General features: G+C 44.4%; 1 protein-coding gene across 1 annotated transcript in view; it reads right to left on the minus strand.

Moving 5' to 3' along the window:
• Positions 1 to 26,132, minus strand: part of ADGRD1 (adhesion G protein-coupled receptor D1) — a 722,099-nt gene that overhangs the window by 152,163 nt on the left and 543,804 nt on the right. Inside the window, exon 10 of the mRNA XM_086942663.1 lies at positions 22,999 to 23,065. Within this exon, the coding sequence (XP_086798789.1) occupies positions 22,999 to 23,065 (67 nt within the window). The remainder of the gene's footprint in view (positions 1 to 22,998; positions 23,066 to 26,132) is intronic.

Consider the following 26,132-nt stretch of genomic DNA (forward strand, 5'->3'; position numbering starts at 1 on the left):
CCCCGACTGGATGAAGAGCAGCCGTTTGAAATTGAACTCGGACAAGACGGAGGTCCTCATCCTCTGCCCCAGCACGTCTGCCGGGGACGCACTGGGGACAGCACCGACACCCATGGACCACGCACGCAACCTAGGATTCATCCTCGACTCCTCCCTCTCCATGTCGAAGCAGGTCAGAGCCGTCTCTTCATCCTGCTACAATACCCTCCGCATGCTCCGCAGGATCTTCAAATAGATCCCGACCAAAACCAGAAGAACGGTGGCCCAAGCCCTCATTAGCAGCAGGCTGGACTATGGCAACGCACTCTACGCAGGAATCCCGGCCAAACACCTACTATGACTGCAACGCATCCAAAACGCCTCCGCCAGAATGATCCTCAACATCCCTCGTCACAACCACATCACCCCCCACCTGAGAGACCTAAACTGGCTCCCCGTCAACAATAGGATCACCTTCAAGCTCCTCACCCACGCACACAAAGCACTCCACACCACCGGACCAGCCTATCTGAGCATCAAATTCAGCTTTTACACCCCCACGCACCAGCTCTGCTCCTCCAGCCTCGCCCTTGCTGCCGTCCCCGCATCCAACGAATGACATCCGGTGGCAGATCCTTCTCCTTCCTCGCCACCAAGACCTGGAACACCCATCCTACTCACCTGCGGCAGACCCAAGACCTGCTCACCTTCAGAAGACTCCTCAAGACCTGGCTGTTCGAGCAGTAGCAGCACCCTCCTCCCCCCAGCGCCTTGAGACCCTCACAGTGTGTAGCGCGCTTTACAAGTGATTGATTGACTGATTGACCACAGTTAGAGATTAAATCCCACAGCATATTACTGTCCCCCACAGTTAGATATTCAATCCCACAGCATATTACTGCCCACTACTATGTTACTGCCCACCACAGTTAGAGAGTCAATCCCACAACATGTTACAGCCCACCACAGTAAGAGATCCAATCCCATAGCATATTACTGCCCACTACAGTCAGAGATCAAATCCCACATTATATTCCTGTCCCCACTGTTAGAGATCCAATCCCATAGTATATTACTGCCCACCACTGTTAGAGATCCAAAACCACGGCATATTACTGCCCACCACAGTTAAAGATCCAATTCCATTGCATATTACTGCCCACCACTGTCAGAGATCCAATCTCATAGAATATTACAGCCCACCACAGTTAGAGATCAAATCCCATATCATATTCCTGTCCCCAATGTTAGAGATCCAATCCCATTGAATATTACTGCCCACCACTGTTAGAGATCCAATCCCATAGAATATTACAGCCCACCACAGTAAGAGATCCAATCCCATTGAATATTTTTGCCCACCACTGTTAGAGATCCAATCCCATAGAATATTACTGCCCACAACTGTTAGAGATCCAGTCCCATAGCATATTGCTGCCCATCACAGTTAGATATCCAATCCCGCGGCATATTACTGCCCACCACTGTTAGAGATCCAATCCCATAGCACATTACTGCCCACTTCAATTAGTGAGCCAATCACATAGCATGTTAGCTCCCATCACTGTTAGAGATCCAAAACCACGGCATATTACTGCCCACCACAGTTAAAGATCCAATCCCATAGCATATTACTGCCCACAACTGTTAGAGATTCAATTCCATAGCATATTACTGCCACCACTGTTAGAGATCCAATCCCATAGCATATTACTACCCATCACAGTTAGATATCCAATTCCACTGCATATTACTGACCACCACTGTTAGAGATCCAACCCCATAGCACATTACGGTCCACTTCAATTAGAGCGCCAATCCCATAGCATATTACTGCCTACCACAGTTAAAGATCCAATCCCATAGCATATTACTGCCCACCACAGTTAGAGCTCCAATCCCATAGCACATTACTGTCACCACTGTTAGAGATCCAATCCCATAGCATATTACTGCCCACCACAGTTAGGGATCAAATCCCATAGCATATTACTGTCCACCACAGTTAGAGATCAAATCCCATAGCATATTACTGCCCACCACAGTTAGAGATCCAATCCCATGGCATATTACTGCCACCACTGTTAGAGATCCAATCCCATAGCATATTACTGCCCACACCAGTTAGAGATCCAATCCCATGACATATTACTGCCCAACGCTGTTAGGGGAGCCAATCCCATAGCACATTACAGCCCACTTCAATTAGAGTGCCAATCACATAGCATGTTAGCTCCAACCACAGATAGAGGAGAAAAGAGTGAAAGGAGGAGCAAACAATGAAAGAGGGAGGAGCAAACAGTGAAAGAGGAGCAAACAGTGAAAGAGGTAGGAGCAAACAGTGAAAGAGGGAGGAGCTAACAGTGAAAGTGGGAGGAGCAAACAGTGAAAGGGGAGGGACTAACAGTGAAAGAGGGTGGCACTAACAGTGAAAGAGGGAAGAGCAAACAGTGAAAGAGGGGCAATAACTGAAAGAGGGACAACCAGTGAAAGAGGGGCAACCAGTGAAAGAGGGAGGATCAAACAGTGAAAGAGGGCCAATCACTGAAAGAGGGGCAAACAGTGAAAGAGGGGCAAACAATGAAAGAGGTGCAAACAATGAAAGAGGTAGTCTAAAAGAATGAAAGACGGAGGAGAAAAGAGTGAAAGAGGGAGGAGCAAACAGTGAAAGAGGGCGGAGCAACAGTGAAAAAGGAGCAACCAGGGAAAGAGGGAGGAGCTAACAGTGAAAGAGGGTGGCACTAACAGTGAAAGAGGGAAGAGCAAACAGTGAAAGAGGGGCAATCACTGAAAGAGGGACAACCAGTGAAAGAGGAGCAAACAGTGAAAGAAGGAGGATCAAACAGTGACAGAATGACAATCACTGAAAGAGGGGCAAACACTGAAAGAGGGGCAAACAATGAAAGAGGGGCAAACAATGAAAGAGGTAGTCTAAAAGAATGAAAGACGGAGGAGAAAAGAGTGAAAGAGGGAGGAGCAAACAGTGAAAGAGGGCGGAGCAACAGTGAAAAAGGAGCAACCAGGGAAAGAGGGAGGAGCTAACAGTGAAAGAGGGAGGAGTAAACCGTAAAAGGGGGAGGAGCTAACACAGAAAGAGGGGCAAACTGTGAAAAAGGGAGGGACAAACAGTAAAAGAGGGAGGAGTCATCATTGAAAGGGGAGGAGCAAACAGTGAAAGAGGGAGACACACTGTACATTCTATGAGCAGAGAGGTGGGAGAGTGTCACAGTGCTTGGGTGATAGGCACCCGGGAGGCCATGAGTGAGTGAGAAGCACTGTGCAGACAGCGAGGCTGGAAAGTGAGGTGAGACCTGCACAGACACTGTTAATCAGTGAGGGTGTGGCTCTCTGTGGACAGTCATGGGGATAAGAGGCCAACCATATGCAAATCAAGCTTCTCCCTGCTCTCGTAAGAATATTAAGGTCAGAACAAGCCCGCTCCTTGTGTGTCTACGCTGGCAGTAGCTGCACAGTTGTGTGCACGTCCCCTGCTGCCTGAGGTTGTAGTGGTCTGCAGGGCTTGGCAATTTTTCCAAGGTCTGATCCTCCAAATGATTAAGAACATGTTGAGGCAATTAATCAGCACATAGCACTAGTTATCTGTTGAGTCTTCCAGTGACAGACATAGGTCAGTGCACAGTGTTCAATCACTAAAGTCAGCAGAAGGATCACAGACTTGACATGTTTTCTTGGCATGGATGCACAGCATCCCTTCCTGCCTGTGTCCTTGGTAAAAGATGAAATGGTGCCTTCTATGGTAGCAACAGTGTCCTTTCATGCAGTCACCCATCAATGGGGTTTTAATTCTTTACTCTGACAGTTTGCAATATCACATTTCAAGCTCTTGATGCAGCTCAAAAATCATGGTCAATCGTGGTCTTGTGTAGGGTTTATGATTATAGAGGGGGGTTCGTCTAGGGCTTCTAGTTGTAGAGGTGGTCTTGAGTAGAGTTTATGATTGTAGAGGTCGTCTTGTGTAGAGTCTATGATTGTAGAGCTGGTCTGGTCTAGGGTCTATGATTGTAATGGTGGTCTTGTGTAGGGCCTATGATTGTAAAGGTGGTCTTGTCTAGGGCCTATGATTGTAGAGGTGGTCTTGAGTAGGGCCTATGATTTTAGAGGTGGTCTGTTCTAGGGTCTATGATTGTAGAGGTGGTCTTGAGTTGGGCCTATGATTGTAAAGGTGGTCTTGTCCAGGTTCTATTATTGTAATGGTGGACTTGTGTGGGGCTTCTGGTTGTAGAGGTGGTCTTGTGTGGAGTCTATGATTGTAGAGGTGGTCTATTCTAGGGTCTATGATTCTAGAGGTGGTCATGTGTAGGGCCTAAGATTGTAGAGGTGGTCTTGTCTAGGGTTTTTGATTATAGAAGTGGTCTTGTCTAAGGCCTATGATTGTAGAGGTGGTTTTGCCTAGGGTCTATGATTGTAATGGTGGCCTTGTGTAGGGCCTATGATTGTTGAGGTGGTCTTATTTAGGGCCTATGATTGTAGAGGTGGTCTTGCCTAGAGTCCATGGTTGTAGAGGTGGTCTTGTTTAGTGTCTATGCTTGTAGAGGTGGTCTTTTCTAGGGTCTATGATTGTGGAGGTGGTCTTGAGTAGGGCCTATGATTGCAAAGTTGGTCTTGTCTAGGGTCCATGGTTGTAATGGTGACCTTGTGTAGGGTCTATGATTGTAATGGTGGCCTTGTGTAGGGCATATGATTGTAGAGGTGGTCTAGTATAGGGTCTATGATTGTAGAGGTAGTCTTGTCTAGGGTCTGTGATTGTAGAGGTGGACTTGTGTAGGGCCTATGATTGTAGAGGATGGTATTTTCTAGGGTCTATGATTATAATGGTGGCCTTGTGTAGGGCCTATGATTGTTGAGATGGTCTTGTGTAGGGCCTATGACTGTAGAGGTGGTCTTGTCTAGGAGCTGTGATTGCAGAGGTGGTCTTGTCTAGGGCCTATGATTTTAGAGGTGGTCTTGTGTAGAGCCTATGATCGTAGAGATGGTCTTGTCTAGGGCCTATGATTGTAGCGGTTGTCTTGTTTAGGGTCTATGATTGTAGAGTTAGTAGTGTGTAGGGTCTATGAGTGTAAGGGTGGTCTTGTGTAAAGTCCATGATTGTAGAGGTTATCTGGTGTAGGGTCTATGATTGTAGTGGTGGTCTTGTGTAGGGCCTTTGATTGTTGAGGTGGTGTTTTCTAGGGGGGTCTATGATTATAGAAGTGGTCTTGCTTAGGGTCTATGCTTGTAGAGGTGGTCTTTTCCAGGGTCTATGCTTGTAGAGGTGGTGTTTTCCAGGGTCTATGCTTGTAGAGGTGGTCTTGCTTGAGTAGGGCATATGATTGTAGTCTAGGGTCGATGATTGTAATGGTGGCCTTATGTAGGGCCTATGATTGTAGAGGTGGTCTAGTCGAGGGTCTATGTTTGTAGAGGTGGTCTAGTCTAGGGTCTAGGATTGTAGAGGTGGTCTTGAGGAGGGCCTATGATTGTAGAGGTGGCCTCGTCTAGGGCCTATGATTGTAGAGGTTGTCTCGTTTAGGGTCTATAATTGTAGAGTTGATCGTATGTAGGGTCTATGAGTGTAAGGGTGGTCTTATGTAAAGTCCATGACTGTAGAGGTGGTCTTGTTTAGTGTCTATGATTGTAGAGGTAGTCTGGTGTAGGGTCTATGGTTGTAGAGGTGGTTTGGCTAGGGTCTATGATTGTAAAGGTGGTCTTGGGTACAGTAAATTACTGTAAGGGTGGTCTTGTCTTGGGTCTATGATTGCAGAGGTGGTCTTGTCTAGAGTCTATGATTGTAGAGGTGGTCTTTTCTAGGGTCCATGGTTGTAATGGTGACCTTGTGTAGGGCCTATGATTGTAGAGGTGGTCTCGTCTAGGGCCTATGATTGTAGAGGTTGTCTCGTTTAGGGTCTATAATTGTAGAGTTGATCGTATGTAGGGTCTATGAGTGTAAGGGTGGTCTTATGTAAAGTCCATGACTGTAGAGGTGGTCTTGTTTAGTGTCTATGATTGTAGAGGTAGTCTGGTGTAGGGTCTATGATTGTAGAGGTGGTCTTGGGTACAGTCAATTACTGTAAGGGTGGTCTTGTCTTGAGTCTATGATTGTAGAGGTGGTCTTGTTTAGTGTCTATGACAGCGGTGGCCTTGTACAGGGCCTATGATGGTAGAGGTGGTCTTGCCTAGAGTCCATGGTTGTAGAGGTGGTCTTGTTTAGTGTTTATGGTTGTAGAAGTGGTCTTGTGTAGGGTCTATGATTGTAGAGGTGGTCTTTTGTACAGTCTATGATTGTAGGCGTGTTGGGATTCTGAGCTCTCTCCACCCTAATGTATTGATATTCATTTTTGTTTGTTGAACGTTTTTACCAAAGCTTTTGACATTGTAAATTTACTGAACAAATGTATGATTGTGATGCAAAATTGTAACTCGTTTCAATAAAATATGATACATCAGAGGAGATTAGACTGCAGAAAATTACATAGGAAGGACATAAAAGAGACGGTTTGAAGATTGATTTAAAGAGCAAACAGAATGGGTGCAGTGTTCACAGGGGTAGATGAAGGGTTCCAGAGTATAGAGAAAAGGATTAGAAACCAAAATGCAGATAAAGGGTGTCTGGAAGTATATCAGAAATAGCGGATGGCTGCAAACTGTGTCCTCACAAATCCTTGTCTTGACTTTCAGCTGAAAGAGGTGATCAACTGGGAAGAAGAGTTGATGAGCTCAGAAGAAATATGGCTGAACATACCAAATAAAATATTAAAATCTGCAGGCCAATCCCTTTTTCAAAGATGAAGCTGAAATATTGTTAATGCAGAATAAGAAACTGACCCCCTCCAGATGAGGAGCTGCTTTGGATAAGCCATGTACAAGGCTCTGGAATAATCTTCTCACAAGATGGAGGAAAGAAAGCAAATGAGAAAAAAAGAAAAACTAAAAAGAGTAAAATGAGGAGACAGACAGGAAGTAAAGAGAAACGTGTGAATCTCTGCAACTTTGGCAAATCTTGTTTGTTTACTTCAAAGACAAAGGTATATTTAACAAATATATATTGTTAAACATCATAAAAAGTAAATACACAACTATCAGCTAGTACAAAATACATTCATATTCAACGATAACTACTTTCAAAAGAAACAAAGGGGCACATGCATCAAAGTAGGCTTTTGCGATTTCTTAATTGTGATTATTAAGGAATCAAAACTATGGAATCGCAAAAGCCTTTGCATGCAGGAATCGCTAAAAAAACTGCAATTCCTACACATTCCTTAATTGCGACTCACAATTTTCGAGTCGTAATTAAGGAATGGCTTCCCATTCATTCCTATGGGCCTAAAGGTCCATTGGAATGAATGGGAATTGCATGTGCAATTTGGTAGTACCCAATAGGTACTCGCAAATTGCGTATGCAAATGCAAGGGTGCAAAAAGGACACGCTGTTGCAGCCCTGAAATATGCATGTGTGCAGATGTTGCGCGTGTGTGTAACATGGAACTTTGAAAATGCACTTTAGTGCATTTTTCAAAGTTTTTGCAAATTACCATAATGTTCAAATTGATGGTAATATGCGACCCATAATAGCGAAATCGCTATTTGCGATTGCATCATGTATTGCATTTAGGGAAACGCAATTTGCCATTCCCTAAATGCAATCGCAATTTAAGTCATCGATAATTTAGTGATGATGCATCCTAAATTCAAAAATACCGGTCGCAAAGGGGCAGAAAAGTAGGTGAGTGAAAAAAAATTCAAAAGTATGATAGAAAATATGACAACAATAATAAACGATAATACAGAAAATTTGCAGGTTTAGTAATTACTTTAATTAATTAGATAACACAAATCAGCATCTAGATTTCAACAAGTAAAGACACATTCAGGGAGAACAAAAAAGCCTGAGCAGTTATTTTAGATAAAACCTACAAACTCGGTCCCCAGAAATATTTCAATTTTTTTATTCCAAGTTATAGCAAAACATGTCTGATCTAGGATTCACTATGGATTTACTGTGGAAAGATATTCTCTCCCCTAAAGCTAATCTGAACCGTTTCGTTCCTTTCCATTTAATGGTAGATTTAACAGTAAATTTCAATTGCTTTTTTTTGTCCACCAAAAATCATTGTAGCTCTGGCGAAGGTGTATAGATCACTTATAGGTCTGTGTTCATAAACTGAGTAACTACAACTGTGTGCATGGGAGAGAGTTATTTCAGTGTGTAGAAGAGTGAGTCATTCAAATCTCTCCATGAATGGAGAGTCACTGTGCTCTGTGAAAATCCAGTCCTAGCTCCTTTCCTTCCCCAGCATGCATCTGAGTCAAAGAGGGTTAGCTTTATTATTGTCTGAAAAGGCTAATCTAGCCTGGGGGTTGCACCTGCAAACTCCATGGCTTGCCAGCAATTACCAGCCTGGCGCTGAATTGATTGTGTTTGAACAGTGGGGTAGCAGGAGTCACACAGGCCCCAATGCAAGAAAGGAAAGGAAAGGGACCCCGCATCAGTAAGAAAATACCAATATAATTGGAGTGTACTTTGCCCATTCACACTCGTGGACCTGGGTGTCACTGCACCTCTTGCACTAATTATACCTACAGGTCTTTCCCTCTCTTGTCCCTCTCCCTAGCCCTCTGGCCTCCTTACACCCTCTCCCCCCTCCCCTTCTTCTGTCTCTCTTCTTGTCTTTCTCTCACTGGAGAGGAGAGGAGAGGAGGGAGTGGAGGAGAGGGTGAGAGGAGAGGAGAGGAGGGGAGTGGAGGAGAGGGTGAGAGGAGAGGAGAAGAGAGGGGGAGTGGAGGAGAGGGTGAGAGGAGAGAAGAGAGGGGAGGGTGAGGGAGGGGAGGGGATGGGGAGGGAGTGGAGGAGAGGAGAGGAGAGGAGAGGAGAGGAGAGGAGAGGAGAGGAGAGGAGAGGAGAGGAGAGGAGAGGAGAAGTGAAGGAGAGGAGGAGAGAAGTGGAGGAGAGGAGGAGAGAAGTGGAGGAGAGGAGGAGAGGAGAGGAGAGGAGAGGAGAGGAGAGGAGGGGAGAGGAGAGGAGAGGAGAGGAGAGGAGAGGAGAGGAGAGGAGAGGGGAGGAGAGGAGAGGAGAGGAGAGGAGAAGTGGAGGAGAGGAGAAGTGGAGGAGAGGAGGAGAGAAGTGGAGGAGAGGAGGAGAGGAGAGGAGAGGGGAGGAGAGGAGAGGAGAGAAGAGGGGGGAGTGGAGGAGAGGGTGAGAGGAGAGGAGAGGAGAGGGGAGGAGAGGAGAGGAGAGAAGAGGGGGAGTGGAGGAGAGGGTGAGAGGAGAGGAGGGGAGGGGAGGGGAGAGGAGCGGAGGGAGGGGAGGGGAGGAGAGGAGAGAAGAGGAAAGGGGAGGGGAGGGAGTAGAGGAGAGGAGAGGAGAGGAGAGGGGGAGTGGAGGAGAGGAGAGGAGAGGAGAGGAGAGGAGAGGAGAGGAGAGGAGAGGAGAGGAGAGGAGAGGAGAGGAGAGGAGAGGAGAGGAGAGGAGAGGAGAGGAGAGGAGAGGAGAGGAGAGGAGAGGAGGGGAGGTGAGGTGAGGGGAGGGGAGAGGAGGGGGTAGGAGTGGAGGAGAGGAGGAGAGGTGAGGAGGGGGAGAGGAGAGGGGAGTGGAGGAGAGGAGAGGAGAAGGGGAGAGGAGAGGAGAGGAGAGGGGGAGTAGAGGAGAAAGGCAGAGGGATGTTGTGGGGGAGGGGGGAGTGGAGGAGAGGAGGGGGTGGGAGTAGAGGAGAGGAGGAGAGGAGAGGAGAGGAGAGGAGAGGAGAGGAGAGGAGAGGAGAGGAGAGGAGAGGAGAGGAGAGGAGAGGAGAGGAGAGGAGAGGAGAGGAGAGGAGAGGAGAGGAGAGGAGAGGAGAGGAGAGGAGAGGAGAGGAGGAGTGGAGGAGAGGAGAGGAGAAGGGGAGAGGAGAGGAGAGGAGAGGAGAGGAGAGGAGAGGAGTTGTGATATCATAGGTATAGAGTCAAAATATCGAGTTTTAATTATCGACTAGACATAATATCGAGTAAAAAATATAGAATAGACATAATATCGACTAGACATAATATAGACAACAAAAATATCTAATTTAAGGTAAGTTAATATTCATTTTTAATTTTTGTGTAATATAATTCTGTAGCGGGTTGTGGGTTTATAGGGGAATAGGGTGGGAAGTAATTTAATTACAATTAATTGAATATGTTTTTTTATTTATTGGTATTTATTTAGAAGTAATTGGTAATTAATTATTAATTGGTAATTAATTAAAATACATTTGGTAATTAATTTTAATTGATTAATTGATAAATATGTTAATTTTAGTAATTTATTTTCTGTAGCTGATTGTGGGTTTACAGGGGATTAGGGTAGGATGAATTTAATTCTAATTAATTAAATATGGTATTTTATTTATTGGTATTTATTTAGAAGTGACTGTTAATTAATTATTAATTGGTAATTAATTAAAATATAATTGGTAATTAATTTTAATTGATTAAATGATAAATATGTTAATTTTAGTAATTTATTTTCTGTAGCGGGTTGTGGGTTTATAGGGGAATAGGGTGGGAAGTAATTTAATTATAATTATTTAAATATGTTATTTTATCTATTGGTATGTATTTAAAATTAATTGCCAATTAATTATTACTTTGTAAATAATTAAAATATAATTTGTAATTAATTTTAATTGATTAATTGATAAATATGATAATTTTAGTAATTTATTTTCTGTCGTGGGTTGTGGGTTTATAGGGAGATACGGTGGGAAGTAATTTAATTATAATTAATTAAATATGTTATTTTATTTACTGTTATTTATTTAGAATTAATTGTTAATTAATTATTAATTGGTAATTAATTAAAATATAATTTGTAATTTATTGTAATTGAATAATTGATACATATGTTACTTTTATTACATTATTTTCTGTAGTGGGTTGTGTGTGTATAGGGGAATAGCTTGGGAAGTAATTTATCGGTAAGTAATTACATTTTTTTAATATTTTTTTGTGTCTAATTTTTTTTATATTGTAAAATAATGTATTGGTAATTGGTAAATAATTAGTATTAGTAGGTCATTTTTATTAGTAGTTAATTTTTATTTGTAATTTTAATTGATTATTTAATATATTTTATAAAATTGTAAAATATTTTATTTATTTTGAAATTGGTATTAATATTTATGTTATTTATATTTATATATGAAGTATTTACTTTCCCTACTATTGCACTCACTGGAGTGGGAATAGTAATTTTTACCCCTACGCTATCCAATGCTTTCCCTACTGTTGCACTCACTGGAGTGGGAATAGTAATTTTTACCCCTACGCTAAACAACTCTTTCCCTACTGTTGCGCTCTCTGGAGTGGGAATATTAATTTTTACCCTTATGCTAAAAAACTCTTTCCCTACTGTTGCTCTCTCTGGAGTTGTAATAGTAATTTTTACCCTCTCACTATCCAACGCTTGCCCTACTGTTGCACTCTCTGGAATTGGAATAGTAATTTTTACCCCTACGCTATCCAAAGCTTTCCCTACTGTTGCACTCACTGGAGTGGGAATAGTAGTTTTTACTCCTACGCTATCCAACACTTTCCCTACTGTTGCACTCACTGGAGTGGGAATAGTCATTTTTATCCCTACGCTATCCAACGCTTTCCCTACTGTTGTAATCTCTGGAGTAGGAATAGTAATTTTTATCCCTACGCTATCCAATGCTTTCCCTACTGTTGCACTAATTGGAGTGGGAATAGTAATTTTTACTCCTACGCTATCCAACACTTTCCGTACTGTTGCACTCACTGGTGTGGGAATAGTAATTTTTATCCCTACGCTATCCAACGCTTTCCCTACTGTTGCACTCACTGGAGTGGGAATAGTATTTTTACTCCTACGCTATCCAACACTTTCCCTACTGTTGCACTCTCTGGAGAGGGAATAGTAATTTTTACCGCTTTCCCTACTGTTGCGCTCTCTGGAGTGGGAATAGTAATTTTTACCCCTACGCTATCCAACTCTTTCCCTACTGTTGCTCTCTCTGGAGTTGTAATAGTAATGTTAACCCTCTCACTATCCAACGCTTGCCCTACTGTTGCACTCTCTGGAGTGGAAAAGTAATTTTTACCCCTACGCTATCCAATGCTTTCCCTACTGTTGCACTCACTGGAGTGGGAATAGTAATTTTTACTCCTACGCTATCCAACACTTTCCCTACTGTTGCACTCACTGGAGTTGGAATAGTAATTTTTATCCCTACGCTTTCCCTACTGTTGTAATCTCTGGAGTAGGAATAGTAATTTTTATCCCTACGCTATCCAACGCTTTCCCTACTGTTGCACTCACTGGAGTGGGACTAGTAATTTTTACTCCTACGCTATCCAACACTTTCCCTACTGTTGCACTCTCTGGAGTGGGAATAGTTTTTTTTACCCCTGCGCTATCCAATGCTTTCTCTACTGTTGCGCTCTCTGGAGTGGGAATAGTAATTTTTACCCCTACGCTATCCAATGCTTTCGCTACTGTTGCTCTCTCTGGAGAGGTAATAGTAATTTTTACCCTCTCACTATCCAACACTTGCCCTACTGTTGCACTCTCTGGAGTTGGAATAGTAATTTTTACCCCTACACTATCCAACACTTTCCCTACTGTTGCACTCTCTGGAGTTGGAATAGTAATTTTTACTCCTACGCTATCCAATGCTTTCCCTACTGTTGCGCTCCCTGGAGTGGGAATAGTAATTTTTACCCCTACTCTATCCAACTCTTTCCCTACTGTTGCTCCCTCTGGACCTGTAATAGTAATTTTTACCCTCTCACTATCCAACGCTTGCCCTACTGTTGCACTCCCAGGAGTTGGAAAAGTAATTTTTACCCCTACACTATCCAATGCTTTCCCTACTGGTCCACTCACTGGAGTGGGAATAGTCATTTTTACCCCTACTCTATCCAACTCTTTCCCTACTGTTGCGCCCTCTGGACCTGTAATAGTAATTTTTACCCTCTCACTATCCAACACTTTCCCTACTGTTGCACTCACCGGAGTGGGAATTGTAATTTTTATCCCTACGCTATCCAACGCTTTCCCTACTGTTGTAATCTCTGGAGTAGGATTAGTAATTTTTATCCCAACGCTATCCCAACGCTTTCCCTACTTTTGCAGTCTCTGGAGTAGGAATAGTAATGTTTATCCCTACGTTATCCAACGCTTTCCCTACTATTGCACTAACTGGAGTGGGAATAGTAATTTTTACTCCTACACTATCCAACACTTTCCCTACTGTTGCACTCACTGGAGTGGGAATAGTAATTTTTATCCCTACGCTATACAATGCTTTCCCTACTGTTGTAATCTCTGGAGTAAGAATAGTAATTTTTATCCCTACGCTATCCAACGCTTTTCTACTGTTGCACTCACTGGAGTGGGAATAGTAATTTTTACTCCTACGCTATCCAACACTTTCCCTACTGTTGCACTCTCTGGAGTAGGGATAGTAATTTGTATCCCTACGCTATCCAATGCTTTCCCTACTGTTGCGCTCTCTGGAGTGGGAATAGTAATTTTTACCCCTACGCTAAACAACTCTTTCCCTACTGTTGCGCTCTCTGAAGTGGTATTAGTAATTTTTACCCTCTCACTATCCAACGCTTGCCCTACTGTTGCACTCTCTGGAGTTGGAGTAGTAATTTTTACCCCTACGTTATCCTACGCTTTCCCTACTGTTGCACTCACTGGAGTGGGAATAGTAATTTTTACCCCTACGCTATCCAAGGCTTTCCCTACTGTTGCGTTCTCTGGAGTGGGAATAGTAATTTTTACCCTTATGCTAAAAAACTCTTTCCCTACTGTTGCTCTCTCTGGAGTTGTCATAGTCATTTTTACCCTCTCACTATCCAACGCTTACCCTACTGTTGCACTCTCTGGAGTTGGAATAGTAATTTTTACCCCTACGCTATCCAAAGCTTTCCCTACTGTTGCACTCACTGGACTGGGAATAGTAGTTTTTACTCCTACGCTATCCAACACTTTCCCTACTGTTGCACTCACTGGAGTGGGAATAGTAATTTTTATCCCTACGCTATCCAACGCTTTCCCTACTGTTGTAATCTCTGGAGTAGGAATAGTAATTTTTATCCCTACGCTATCCAACGCTTTCCCTACCGTTGCACTAACTGGAGTGGGAATAGTAATTTTTACTCCTACGCTATCCAACACTTTCCCTACTTTTGTACGCACTGGAGTGGGAATAGTAATTTTTATCCCTACGCTATCCAACGCTTCCCTACTGTTGTAATCTCTGGAGTAGGAATAGTAATTTTTATCCCTACGCTATCCAACGCTTTCCCTACTGTTGCACTCAATGGAGTGGGAATAGTAATCGCAACCAGAAGAGTTGTGACCCAAGCCCTCGTCAGCAGCCGGCTGGACTATGGCAACACGCTCTACGCGGGAATACCGACCAAACACCTACAGCGACTACAACGCATCTAGAACGCCTAGGCCCGTCTGATCCTCAACCTCCCCCGATGCAGCCACATCACTCCCACCTCAGAGACCTTCACTGGCTCCCCATCAACAAGAGGATCACCTTCAATCTCCTCAACCATGCACACAAAGCACTCCACAACTCCGGACCAGCCTACCTCATCACCAGACTCAACTTCTACACCCGAGCCTGCCAGCTCTGCTCCGTCAGGCTCGCCCTCGCGGATGTCCCAGGAATCCAGCATACCACATCCAGAGGCAGATCCTTCTCCTTCCTCGCTGCCAAGACCTGGAACACCCTCCCCATCCACCTGCGGCAGACCCAGGACCTGCTCACCTTCAGGAAACTTCTCAAGACCTGGCTCCTCGAGCAGTAGCAGCAGCCACCCCCCCCCCCCCTTGCAGCGCCTTGAGACCCTCACGGGTAAGTAGCGCACTTTATAAGTTCTGTGATTGATAGATTGATTGATTGATAGTTATCAACGAATCCCGGATCTTTCTAGAAGATTCCTTGTTCAGGAAGAAATGCTCGCTAGGGGCTTGGAAATGTATCTGATGCTGGTTTGTAGTGGCTTATACTCATTATCCAAAGAGTATAGAGACTCTCATACGTGGTAATGGTTCAAATCAAGATCAATGAAGCCGCTTTAAAGACACAGGTGTCAACAAACATTTTCAAGAAAAAAATGGATGAAAGTAATAAAAAAACAATAGTTGAACTCAAAGACTTCCTAACTGCTTTCAAGATACAGAAATTTCAAAAAGGCTTTAAGATGTTATCATTCGGTGGCAGATTCCCATACTCTAGACCTGACTATCAACCAAAACAGCCAGAAAGGCCAGACAGTTCCTCAAAAATTCTCTTTCTTCAGAATTGGATCTCAGTAACACAGATTACACCAGACCATGGTTTAGAAAGCTAGAATAGAAATGGGGGACAGTTTCCAGTTCCCCTAGGGCTCTCCGCCATATCAGCAACCATACTACCGCTGTAACCCCTTTCCTAGTCAATCACAGCCTCCACCATTTGGAAACTACTCTTGGTTTTTGCACCACACTCCTTTTTTAGGTCAAGGCAGTGGAAGAGGAAGATGAAAAGGAAAGAGAAGAGACCAACAAGTCGAGTAGGAAGAAGTATGTCAACCACAAAAGAAGACAAATCCACCACAACCAGGGACCAGCAAGCAGCTGGAGCAGTGATAAACCCAAGAAATCACACTTATCTGACACACAGCTGAAACTACTAAACAAAAGTTTAGGATATGTCCCTACACCAAAGCAGGACATCTTTGAACTTCAAAAAGAAGTGGCAGATTTGTTTAAAAAAATCAGAGTGACGGTTTTCTTTGACAAAAAATCATATGAGGAAAAATAGACTATTACTGGGTTAAAGAGAAAACACTCCACAATGCCATCTACATGAAATCATGGCATTTAAGCAAACAGTGGCAAACGTCATCGACCAATTGAGGCACAAAAAACAAAGACTTTTGACAATATTAGCAGAATGGAACAAAAGGCTGTCAGAATTATGCAACCTGCAAACAATTGTGATAAAGTTCACCACCTAAGGGGGAGTAGTTGTGGTATTACCAATCAACATGACTTGCACAGGGAGGAGTGTCTATGTCTGTTAGAATGTTAAAGGAATTGTAAGAAACTCAAAAGAGACCCAACACAGGACTTCAGTTTATGATTTTCCAAGCTGAAGAAAACAACTGGATCACTAGAGGCAAGATTCCTCTGTGAAACCCAACCGAAGGTGCTATATTTTTATGTTCTGCCAAAAGTACATAAAGGAAAAATCCTACCCCATTGCCACCGGGAGACCGGTCATCTCTGGTATGGGGTCAGCTCTTGAACACCCTGTCAAAATGTGCTGTTTCCCTAGACCATTAGCAACCACAAGGCTTTCATATGGAAAAGACACCAACATTGTGGACGCGATTGCCTAGAGCTCGCTTACTCAACTTCTTATGGCTATGGATGGGGAAACACTTTATATGAGCCTTCCACAGGAAGAATGCTTGAAGGTATTGGACAATCCTTTTACTAGGACTGAATGGGTCTCCATCACTTCAGTACACCTTGGAAGATTCTCCTCTACATCTTGTTCCTCAGCCCTTAGAGTATGCATTAGAAGTACTAATTTTCGCTCTGCAATTAAACTTGTTCCACATACCCTTGCATAATTGAGGAATACTTTTTTTTCCATTTTGCCCACTTCATTGGTAGCTCTCCTGGACTGTTCAAGAAAAAATAGGGGGTATAACTTTCTGCATGGTATGTAATACTATTACTCTCCTGTTAGAACCTGTAAGAAAAAGCTTCCATACATAAAACTCTCTCCTCCAAAGATTTCCCTAAGCTGCTGAAAATCCAATCTTTACTCTAAACTGAACAAGACACCTGTAACGTAAGCAGCACACGTTCAGTCACTTATGCTCCTATGATGTCCTCAATACGATGCTGAAGACAGTAGTATTACGTATTATAGACTGACTGTATTCTACCGATGCGATCTGTCTATAATTAATATAGATGACAATCTTCATGTTTTCCCACGTTGTTATTTGTTTCTGCCCAATTTTATTAAATGGCCGCCGACTTGCTGTGCACACATTTAGTTAATTGTTCCTGGTTGCTTTTCCACTGAGAGACTTCCGCTGTTGACAACACCTTACTTTGATTTGGCCACAATAATTCTTGCTCAACAACTTAAAATGGCCGCCAGCATGCTGTGTGTGGTTTTCTATGGGCACTCTGACTTGTTTTATGATTCTTTGTGCCCAACCACTTAAAATGGCCGCTGAGATGCTGTGCACAATTTTTTATGGGCACTCTGGCTGGTCACAAGTACCTCTCCCTTGTGCATGCCTGAATGATGTGGATGGATATCACACTCTTATCCCCTTTTCTAGAGGGAGTTGGGCTCGCTGACTTATCCTACTGTGTTGCCTCAATTTTTCCATTTCAAAAATGCTCCTCCCAAAATAAAATCATTGTGCTTTCAGTTCATAGTCTCCTTTACTACAGTATCTGCTTTTCAGATTTTATCTGCAAGTATATGCGCTAAACATCATTATCAGTGCTTCACCGGCACCCTTAATTCTAGTGCCGGACTGTCCGTGACTGCTGAGAGCATTGAGGAAATTTCGTACTCCTTGCCACATGGATTTCATTACAAGACCGGAGGCTACATTATGCATTATCTTTTAATGCAGTCACAAGCAGCCACACTAGATCACAAAGTAAAACAGTTTTAGAATGGAACAGTCAGATAGTATAAAGGGCATGAGCACCAAACAGACTGCCTCTTTTAAATGCGGCTGTCAAGCAAATAAGTTCCTTTATATTACCTTCCCTTATTGTGATTCTTTCTGTGTTACCTTGACTTTGCTTTTGCTATCCCTACAGCAAATTGAAAGGGCTTTATCCCCCTCCCGCCTATCCACCCACGTTCCCAATGCCTTGATTCCAATTTATGGTATCTTTCGGCAACCCCCCGCCCTCCCTTCCCTCCTTTTCACCGGAGTTCCTGGTTCTCTGGCTCCCCTTCCTTCGGAGGGGCACGCGCGCTTTATGCGCTTCGGTCTCTTTTTTTTAATCTTGCCTCGTCGCATGGTTATCTTTCCTCGCTTGATCAATGCACTCGCGTAGCGCCCTCTGGTTGCGCTTCCTTGCCCCCATTTCCGAAATTGTTAAATTGTATTTCTTTGGGCCGCGCTGCCTTTTTCTTTAGGCTTCGCGTCCCCTCACTCGAACGCTGCCTGTTCCGACTCTTTACGACAAGTGGACCTTGGCAACGGGAGCGCCGCGTCCTACCGTTGCCAAGGTTCTTTCCTCCGCACCTACCAGCAGCAGCTAAGCTCGAGCAGCTTCTGACAGTTGCTCACCTTTTCTCAGCTGCTGCCGGTCACTCGTTCCTCCAATATTTAGCGTTTTTTCTCTGCGTTTTTTCCCAAGCTTTGCCCTCCGATTTTAAAGACAAAAAAAAAGAAAAAAATTAATAGGGGGAGATTATTAATCATTCTATATCATTTGGCAAAAGAAAAAAGGGGGGGGGCATTTACCAGCCTTTTCCTAATCAACCCTTACTATAACAACTACCTTATGAGCCTACATGTTGGATCTAGACTACAATGATGCTGTAGTAAGCTCCCCAAATTTGAATGATGACTCTTTTAAAAAATGTATTCAAAGAGAAATGAGGTCCTGTATGCTGGAAACCCTTAAAGAGGTTATGTCCGCTAAAAGACCCTTTCCTTCTGAACAGGACGACTCTAATGAAGGCTCTACTACCATTCATAATGATATGCCCACTAATAAGGGAAAAAGAGCTAAAAGATCTAAGAATATTGAGCATAACCAGACCACTATGGGAGGTCCTAGCTCCTCAATGAATGTGGGAGGTCTTAGCACCTCAAACCTTATGGGAGGTCCTCGCACCTCAAATACTTCAGGTGTCCACAGCAGCACAAACTATTTAGGTGTCCATTGCGGCACAACTAATATGGGTGTCCTTAGCGGCACAAACTATCGAAGTGCTCATAACAATACTGACATTGATACTGAGGATGAGGATATGTCCCCTAATTTTTGTGATGAATTTGTCCTCTACTTACACGATGAGGACTTTGAATTTAACAGTCAACCTCCTGAGGAAGAAATCCCGTCCTCGTCTAAGAATGTCATTCTCAACCCTTTGGGAGAAGAAATGTTTTCACACCTTAACTTCTCTCACCTCAGAAGCTCTGAATGGTTTGCCCAAGACCATGTTGCCATATTTATTAGGAGATGGCTCAGAAACGCCCTGGAAAGAGATACTCGTAGTATCCTCCGGCTAAGTGTTCTAGACCCGCAATACAGGATAAGGCCTGTGAGACCCCCAACCTTGACCCCGACTTGATCAAGTTTCTGTTCAAACTTGGAAGAGACCCCAGAAAATGTAACGAGAGGTCTCTTAAGGGCTGTCAAGATCACCTCCTTGATATCCTGGGGCCCCTAGTCAGATTTTTTGATATGGCTGAAGAATGCCACATTAATGGCACTCCTCTTGACACCGATCTCATTAGAGGTTGCAACCAAAGGGCCATGATTCTCCTTGGCAATGCAAATGCAAGCCTTAACATTGAGAGAAGGAAAGTTGTCCTTACTAAGATTAACCCGAAGCTAGGTGATATGGCCGAAAAGGAACCCTCCCAACATCTAAAAGGCCTGCTCTTTGGTGAGGATATGATTAAGTCTATTGGCAAATTACGTATCTACCTTTACTACCCTCGACAAAGCACAATCCAATATGAGGCGCATTTTTAATTCTAACCTTTTTGGACGGGCTGGAAGAAGGGGCCTTTCTTCCGGCCGAGGCAGTCAAAGGCCCTTTTCAAGATTTAGAGGTTCTGGAAGAGGTTTCTTCCCATCCAACCCTCAATTCTACCCACAAAATGGGAGAGGCTCTCGTAACAGAGGATTCAGATCTGGTGGTATACCCAACAACATCAGCCTTCAAAGTAAGTACAGCTCTCCCTCCTTCTTCTTTCCCTCCAAAAGTAGGGGTCAGGCTACAATTCTTTTACCACATTTGGGAAACTTTAACTCAAGATCCCTGGGTTTTGGTAACTGTCAGAGGTTTCAGTATAGATTTTGTCAATATCCCTACACAAACCTCCCCCCCGAGAGTGCTAACCCTATCAGAGGATCAACAAAAAATTGTAGAAGAGGAAATTGTCTCCATGCTTCAAAAAGGCGCAATCATAGAGGTTCCTTGGAATTTAAAGAGGCTTGTAAGCACACTTTTTCTTGTTAAAAAAAAAGAAAGGTTGGAGACCCATCATAAATCTTCGGGAATTAAACAAATATCTGGTCTACAGACATTTCAAAATGGAGGGTATTCACCCCCTGAGAGACCTACTTCTAGAAGCAGACTGGTTGGTCAAACTAGACTTAAAAGATGCTTACTTTACCATTCCTATGGGCAAAGAACACCAACCCTTCCTTCAGTTCACTTGGAACAACCGTCTCTTTCAATTTCATGCCCTACCTTTCGGTCTTTCCTCTGCCCCCTGGTGTTTCAGCAAAATTATGAGAATTATCGCCTCGCTTCAGAGGGAAAGAAGTATTCGCCGAATTATATATTTGGACGACATTCTCATCATGTCCCAACATCATTCTCAGATCCTGAAAGACCTGAAGATTGCAATGGATCTCATAGAGAGTCTAGGTTTTATTATAAACTGGGAAAAATCAATCCTTACCCCCTCTAGATCCCTGGAGTTTCTCGGTTTTACAGTACACACCTCAAAGTGTCTTCTCTTACTTCCCCCAAAGAAAATATCCAAAATTCGCAAAGAGATCAGGTTTCTTCTAAAGCAAGATTCCTTAACTCTAAGGGAGTTAGCCAGACTTTTAGGCCTCCTTTCATCTTCTATTCAAGACATCTTCCCCGGGCATCTCAATTACCAAGCTCTTCAAAGTATAACAGCGAAAGCTCTGAGATCTGGCCTGTAGTATGGAGATCATGTAACCCTAGATCAGGAAGCCAGATCGGGAATCTCCTGGTGACTTGAGAGTTTGGATGCTATTTTAGACCTTTTTTCAAGTTGGCCTGATAGCTCTTTACTTAATAGGAAATGTCTTTCTATTAAGCTTGCAACTCTCTTGTGCTTAATTTCTTGCCATAGAGTTTCTGATATCAAATGTCTTGATATTTCTAATAGATCTTATGATATGTTTGGTGTTAAATTTGAAATTGTTAGAAGAACCAAAACTATGTCTGATTATATTTTTTATCCTCGCTTTGACCTGTGTAAGAAACTCTGTGTTGTAAATTGTATGAAAGAATATGATAATAGAATGGGAGACCTTTGCCCTCATGATGCAAATCCACTGCGTGTTTCCTTTGTCAAACCATTCAAACCCATTAGCTCTACCTCCATATCCAGATGGGTCAAGTCAGCTATGAGCATAGCCAGCGTTCACTTATCAAAATTCCAAACCCACTCTCTTGGAGGTGCTACGGGCAGTAAATCTTTCTGGTCTCGTGGTAAGTTGGCTGATATTCTTAAAGCAGCGGACCGGTCTAATGTATCCACGTTTGCTCAACATTATTGTGAACCAATTGAGCACATGTCTGATGTTGTCCTACACGGCTACCAACATGCATAATGTAGCCTCCGGTCTTGCAATGAAATTGTGATTCTCCTATTAACATGACTAGAGAATATGGATTTCATTAAAGACACAGAGGATAACATTATCCCACCCGTCCCTTCCCTTGGACGGATTATTCTTTAATTTAATTTATCATTGAATTGCTTATTCTGATTGTTTGTTTTTTATTCTACTGCCTGTACTTATTTATTTTATTCTATTACTGTATTTTTTCCTATTTTATGTATTGTTTATTTCAACGATACTCTCATGTTCCTCATTCTTTTTCAGACAACTCCTCTTAATGGATTCTTAGTTTCCTCCTTGTTTCCTCCTCACTTCTCTTCGTTCTCATCTTCCGGAGTTTCAAGGTGAAGATGAAGTTCATTTTTCTTGGAACTTTTTGTTAATTCTCCACATTTAAAAGAGGCAGTCTGTTTGTTGCTCATGCCCTTTGTACTATCTGACTGTTCCATTCTAGAACTGTTTTACTTTGTGATGTAGTGCGGCTGCTTGTGACTGCATATAAGAAAATGCATTATGTTAGCCTCCGTGTCTTTAATGAAATCCAGATTCTCTACTCATGTTAATAGGAGAATCGCAATTTCTTGTTGATCGCAGCCAATTTGAAGTTGTGGTAATGACAAAAACTCAGGAATGGAGGTAAGTCCAGTGTTTGTTACTGCCTAGGTCACCTCCCAGCTCCAACTGCCAGTCTCATGACCTCACCGCACATTCCATCCCTAGAACCCCAAGAAGCCATGAGCCTAGCAGAGTGTGTATTGCGTGCATTACAACATAGTATTAATAACACGTAGGTAATGTCAGTGACAAAATCACCGTTTTTTCATATTATTTTGGTGTCCACATTAGGTGTTGGACTCCAAAAATCACAGTAGTGACAAAAGCACAGACACCAACATAAGGGTCCTCCACTGGAACCAGTGACTTATCACATCCCTCTGACACCCTCACAAAGGTGGTGCCAAACTCTGAATCTTGTTGGGGTTCCTATATAGAAGACCCCGCAAACAGTGGGCGTACGTCTTCTAATGAAAGACAGCTGGTAGCAGCAGATCAAAGGGCAGACACTGGACTACAGGACAACTATATACAATACACAGCAGGTCATAACACAACAACACATGAGATATCCTCAAATCTTCTGGTTAGCCAACATTGTTTTTCCTGATCCAGATGTTTAACACCTTGGCTGCTTGACTCATTCCCTTCCTGTGCTGGAGGTCAATGTAAATGGGTGTGGTCATGACGAGCTCAGCTCGTCATGAGCACACGAGCACGGTGCATCATGACGAGTTTAGCTCGTCATGAGCATCGAAGGGGTTAACTGACTTAGTGACCAATGTTTTGCATGGTGAGCCAGGAAAAATGAAATGAAATAACAGTAGGATTCACTAAAATTCTCCGTTACTTACTTTCCGCCTTCTCCATAGCTGTCCAGAGCCGAGGTAACTGACACCACACATATCACCAGCGGCGAGCCTGAAAGACAGGAAGATGGAGACTCCAGTAAGTGAATGCCAGTCAGGAGCCTTGAAACGGCAGACTTCATCACAGATTGCTGTGGCAGTTCTATCATATTTGTAATACTTATTTCCATCACTCGTCGGCACTCATCTGCGCCCCAGTGAGCAGTGAAATTGCTGCTGTTAAAATACTCAGAGTCCCAGCTATTCTTCCTCAAAATGAGCGAGCATGCAGGGGGTGGGAGATCGATATCATTGGTGACCTGTGGCCAGGTCTATCAGGATCTGAAGCTGCGCAACGCAGCAAGACAAGTCATTGCGCTGCATCAAATGGAAAGGTCGGGAATGTGCCATATCTACGAGCATATTGTGCATTCCTGCTCTTTGGTGGCCAAGCACCAATGCAGGCGCCTTTGCCCCGTGGTGCAAGGGTGCCCGTGTTGCCGACAGGATTGTTTTTGTGCAGGAAGGACGACCCTCCAACCAGGTTCCGCTATTGGGGCATCGGAACATTGAGCCCCATATTTGTTGCCCCCTTGTACCCTGTTTAGCTCCAGTATTAAATAAAGAAATGTTCGTGTTTTTTTCAGGCGTGGCATTGCTTTTTTTCCAGCTGCGCGCTGGTTGCTTGGAGTGAGGTGCGGGTGGGGCTTAAAAACTATTGACAGCAGGCTCTCGTAGACATGATTACAATACAGGCTCACATGGGTTGTTTACGCATTCACACTTCAAATGCACATGTCGGTTTGACTGGCTGCCTTTCAGTGACCAGCCCAACATGTGCACTGGAGGCCTCTCATCACCTGAGCAATAAGTGAGCCGGGGTTCACAGTCCCCCGGACTCCTAATGAGTGCTGGGTTCGCTTCCCCAAGCCAATCCTGGTGTTGCTCTCATGCTTTCTTGATAACATATCATCATGGGAGCAGCATCTGGATTGGCTCAGGCATGTGGTTAGGCCTCTGGCACAGTGGTCCTGCACATAAGGCAGAGCGGGCATGGAAGGTTCCAGTCCATGGCACAATGACCAGTCACTGCATGGCTTTATTATGAAGCCATGCAGTGATTGGCCATTTCTGTACCTTGCTCTGTTTCTCCCTCTGCCTGAGCAGCGCCAGTGGCATAACACAGGCCCCCGCAGCCCCTGCGGGGAGTGTGACCCACAGGCTCCAGGGGGCCCCCTCAGTACAGTACTATGGCCAGCGAGTTCCTGAATATTGAATTGGAAAGGACTCCTCCAAGTACCTTGCAGGGGCCCCCCTCAAGTTCCGCATAGCACAGTGGCATAACACAGGCACCCCAGTCCCCGCGGTGCGGGGGGGGCCCCCTCAGCACAGTACTCTGGCCGGCGAGCTCCTGATTATTGAGTCCAGAAAGGACTCCTCCAAGTACCTTGCAGGGGCCCCCCTCAAGTTCCGCATAGCACAGTGGTATAACACAGGCACCCCAGCCCCCGAGGTGCGGGGGGGCCCACAAGCTCCAGGGGGCCCCCTCAGCACAGTACTCTGGCCGGCGAGCTCCTGATTATTGAGTCCGGAAAGGACTCCTCCAAGTACCTTGCAGGGGCCCCCATCAAGTTCCGCATAGCACAGTGGCATAACACAGGCACCCCAGTCCCCGCGGTGCAGGGGGGCCCCCTCAGCACAGTACTCTGGCCGGCGAGCTCCTGATTATTGAGTCCGGAAAGGACTCCTCCAAGTACCTTGCAGGGGCCCCCCTCAAGTTCCGCATAGCACAGTGGTATAACACAGGCACCCCAGCCCCCGAGGTGCAGGGGGGGCCCACAAGCTCCAGGGGGCCCCCTCAGCACAGTACTCTGGCCGGCGAGCTCCTGATTATTGAGTCCGGAAAGGACTCCTCCAAGTACCTTGCAGGGGCCCCCATCAAGTTCCGCATAACACAGTGGCATAACACAGGCACCCCAGCCCCCACGATGCAGAGGGGCCACAAGCTCCAGGGGGCCCCCTCAGCACAGTACTCTGGCCGGCGAGCTCCTGATTATTGAGTCCGGAAAGGACTCCTCCAAGTACCTTGCAGGGGCCCCCCTCAAGTTCCGCATAGCACAGTGGTATAACACAGGCACCCCAGCCCCCGAGGTGCGGGGGGCCCACAAGCTCCAGGGGGCCCCCTCAGTACAGTACTCTGGCAGGCGAGCTCCTGATTATTGAGTCTGGAAAGGACCCTTCCAAGTACCTTTCAGGGGCCCCCCTCAAGTTCCGCATAACTCAGTGGCATAACACAGGCACCCCAGCCCCCGCGGTGCGGGGGGGCCCACAAGCTCCAGGGGGCCCCCTCAGCACAGTACTCTGGCCGGCGACCTCCTGATTGAGTCCAGAATGGACCCCTCCAAGTACCTTGCAGGGGGGCCCCTCACGTTTCCTTATGCCAGTGAGCAGCGCCAGTGACATCATTGAGCACGAGAGAGAGGTGGATATGAGTCTTAAAGCTTCCAAACTCCTGACCTGACCTTGAAGTCCAAAAGGAGCAGTGTCACTCTGAGTCCAAGGCATGCAGAGTAAATAAAATAATCAGAGAGGTAAAATGACTGCCTGGGGTCTATGGAATATGTTAACTATCGTATGCAGGGACTAGAGCTTAAATATGTGTCATGATTAGGCATATATTGTTTAACTACTGTGTGCTGTGAGCTCCACCTGAGTGACCCCTTCTTAAAATCCTAAATGTAATGAAGAAAAAATAAAGCATGGTGCAGTGCTTATTGTTCTTTGATGCGAAAGGAAATCAATCCCCCATCAGTCGTAAAATGAAGGCAGTCGAGATTGGATCGAAGGTGTCTTGGCGGTGTTTGTAAATCAAAGAAAATGTGTTCCCATTTGCTTTGTTTTTGAATACACAATCAGTCGGGAAGCAAGGCATCTGTTTGGGGTCGGACCTGTGAAACATAATACGTTACAACCCACAAATGAGGGTCCCTTTCTGTTTGGAAAAGAGTGATCTAATAATCAGTGGATGAATATTAAGTTTGTTTCGGTCGATGTCTGATATGTTGTACACAATGTGATTTGTGCAATCTTTTAAAGATATGTTTTATATCTAAATAAAGGAATTATTATTATTATTATTA

Source organism: Lissotriton vulgaris, chromosome 11 (assembly GCF_964263255.1).
Source record: "Lissotriton vulgaris chromosome 11, aLisVul1.2, whole genome shotgun sequence".
In the NCBI taxonomy this organism is placed as follows: Eukaryota; Metazoa; Chordata; class Amphibia; order Caudata; family Salamandridae; genus Lissotriton; species Lissotriton vulgaris.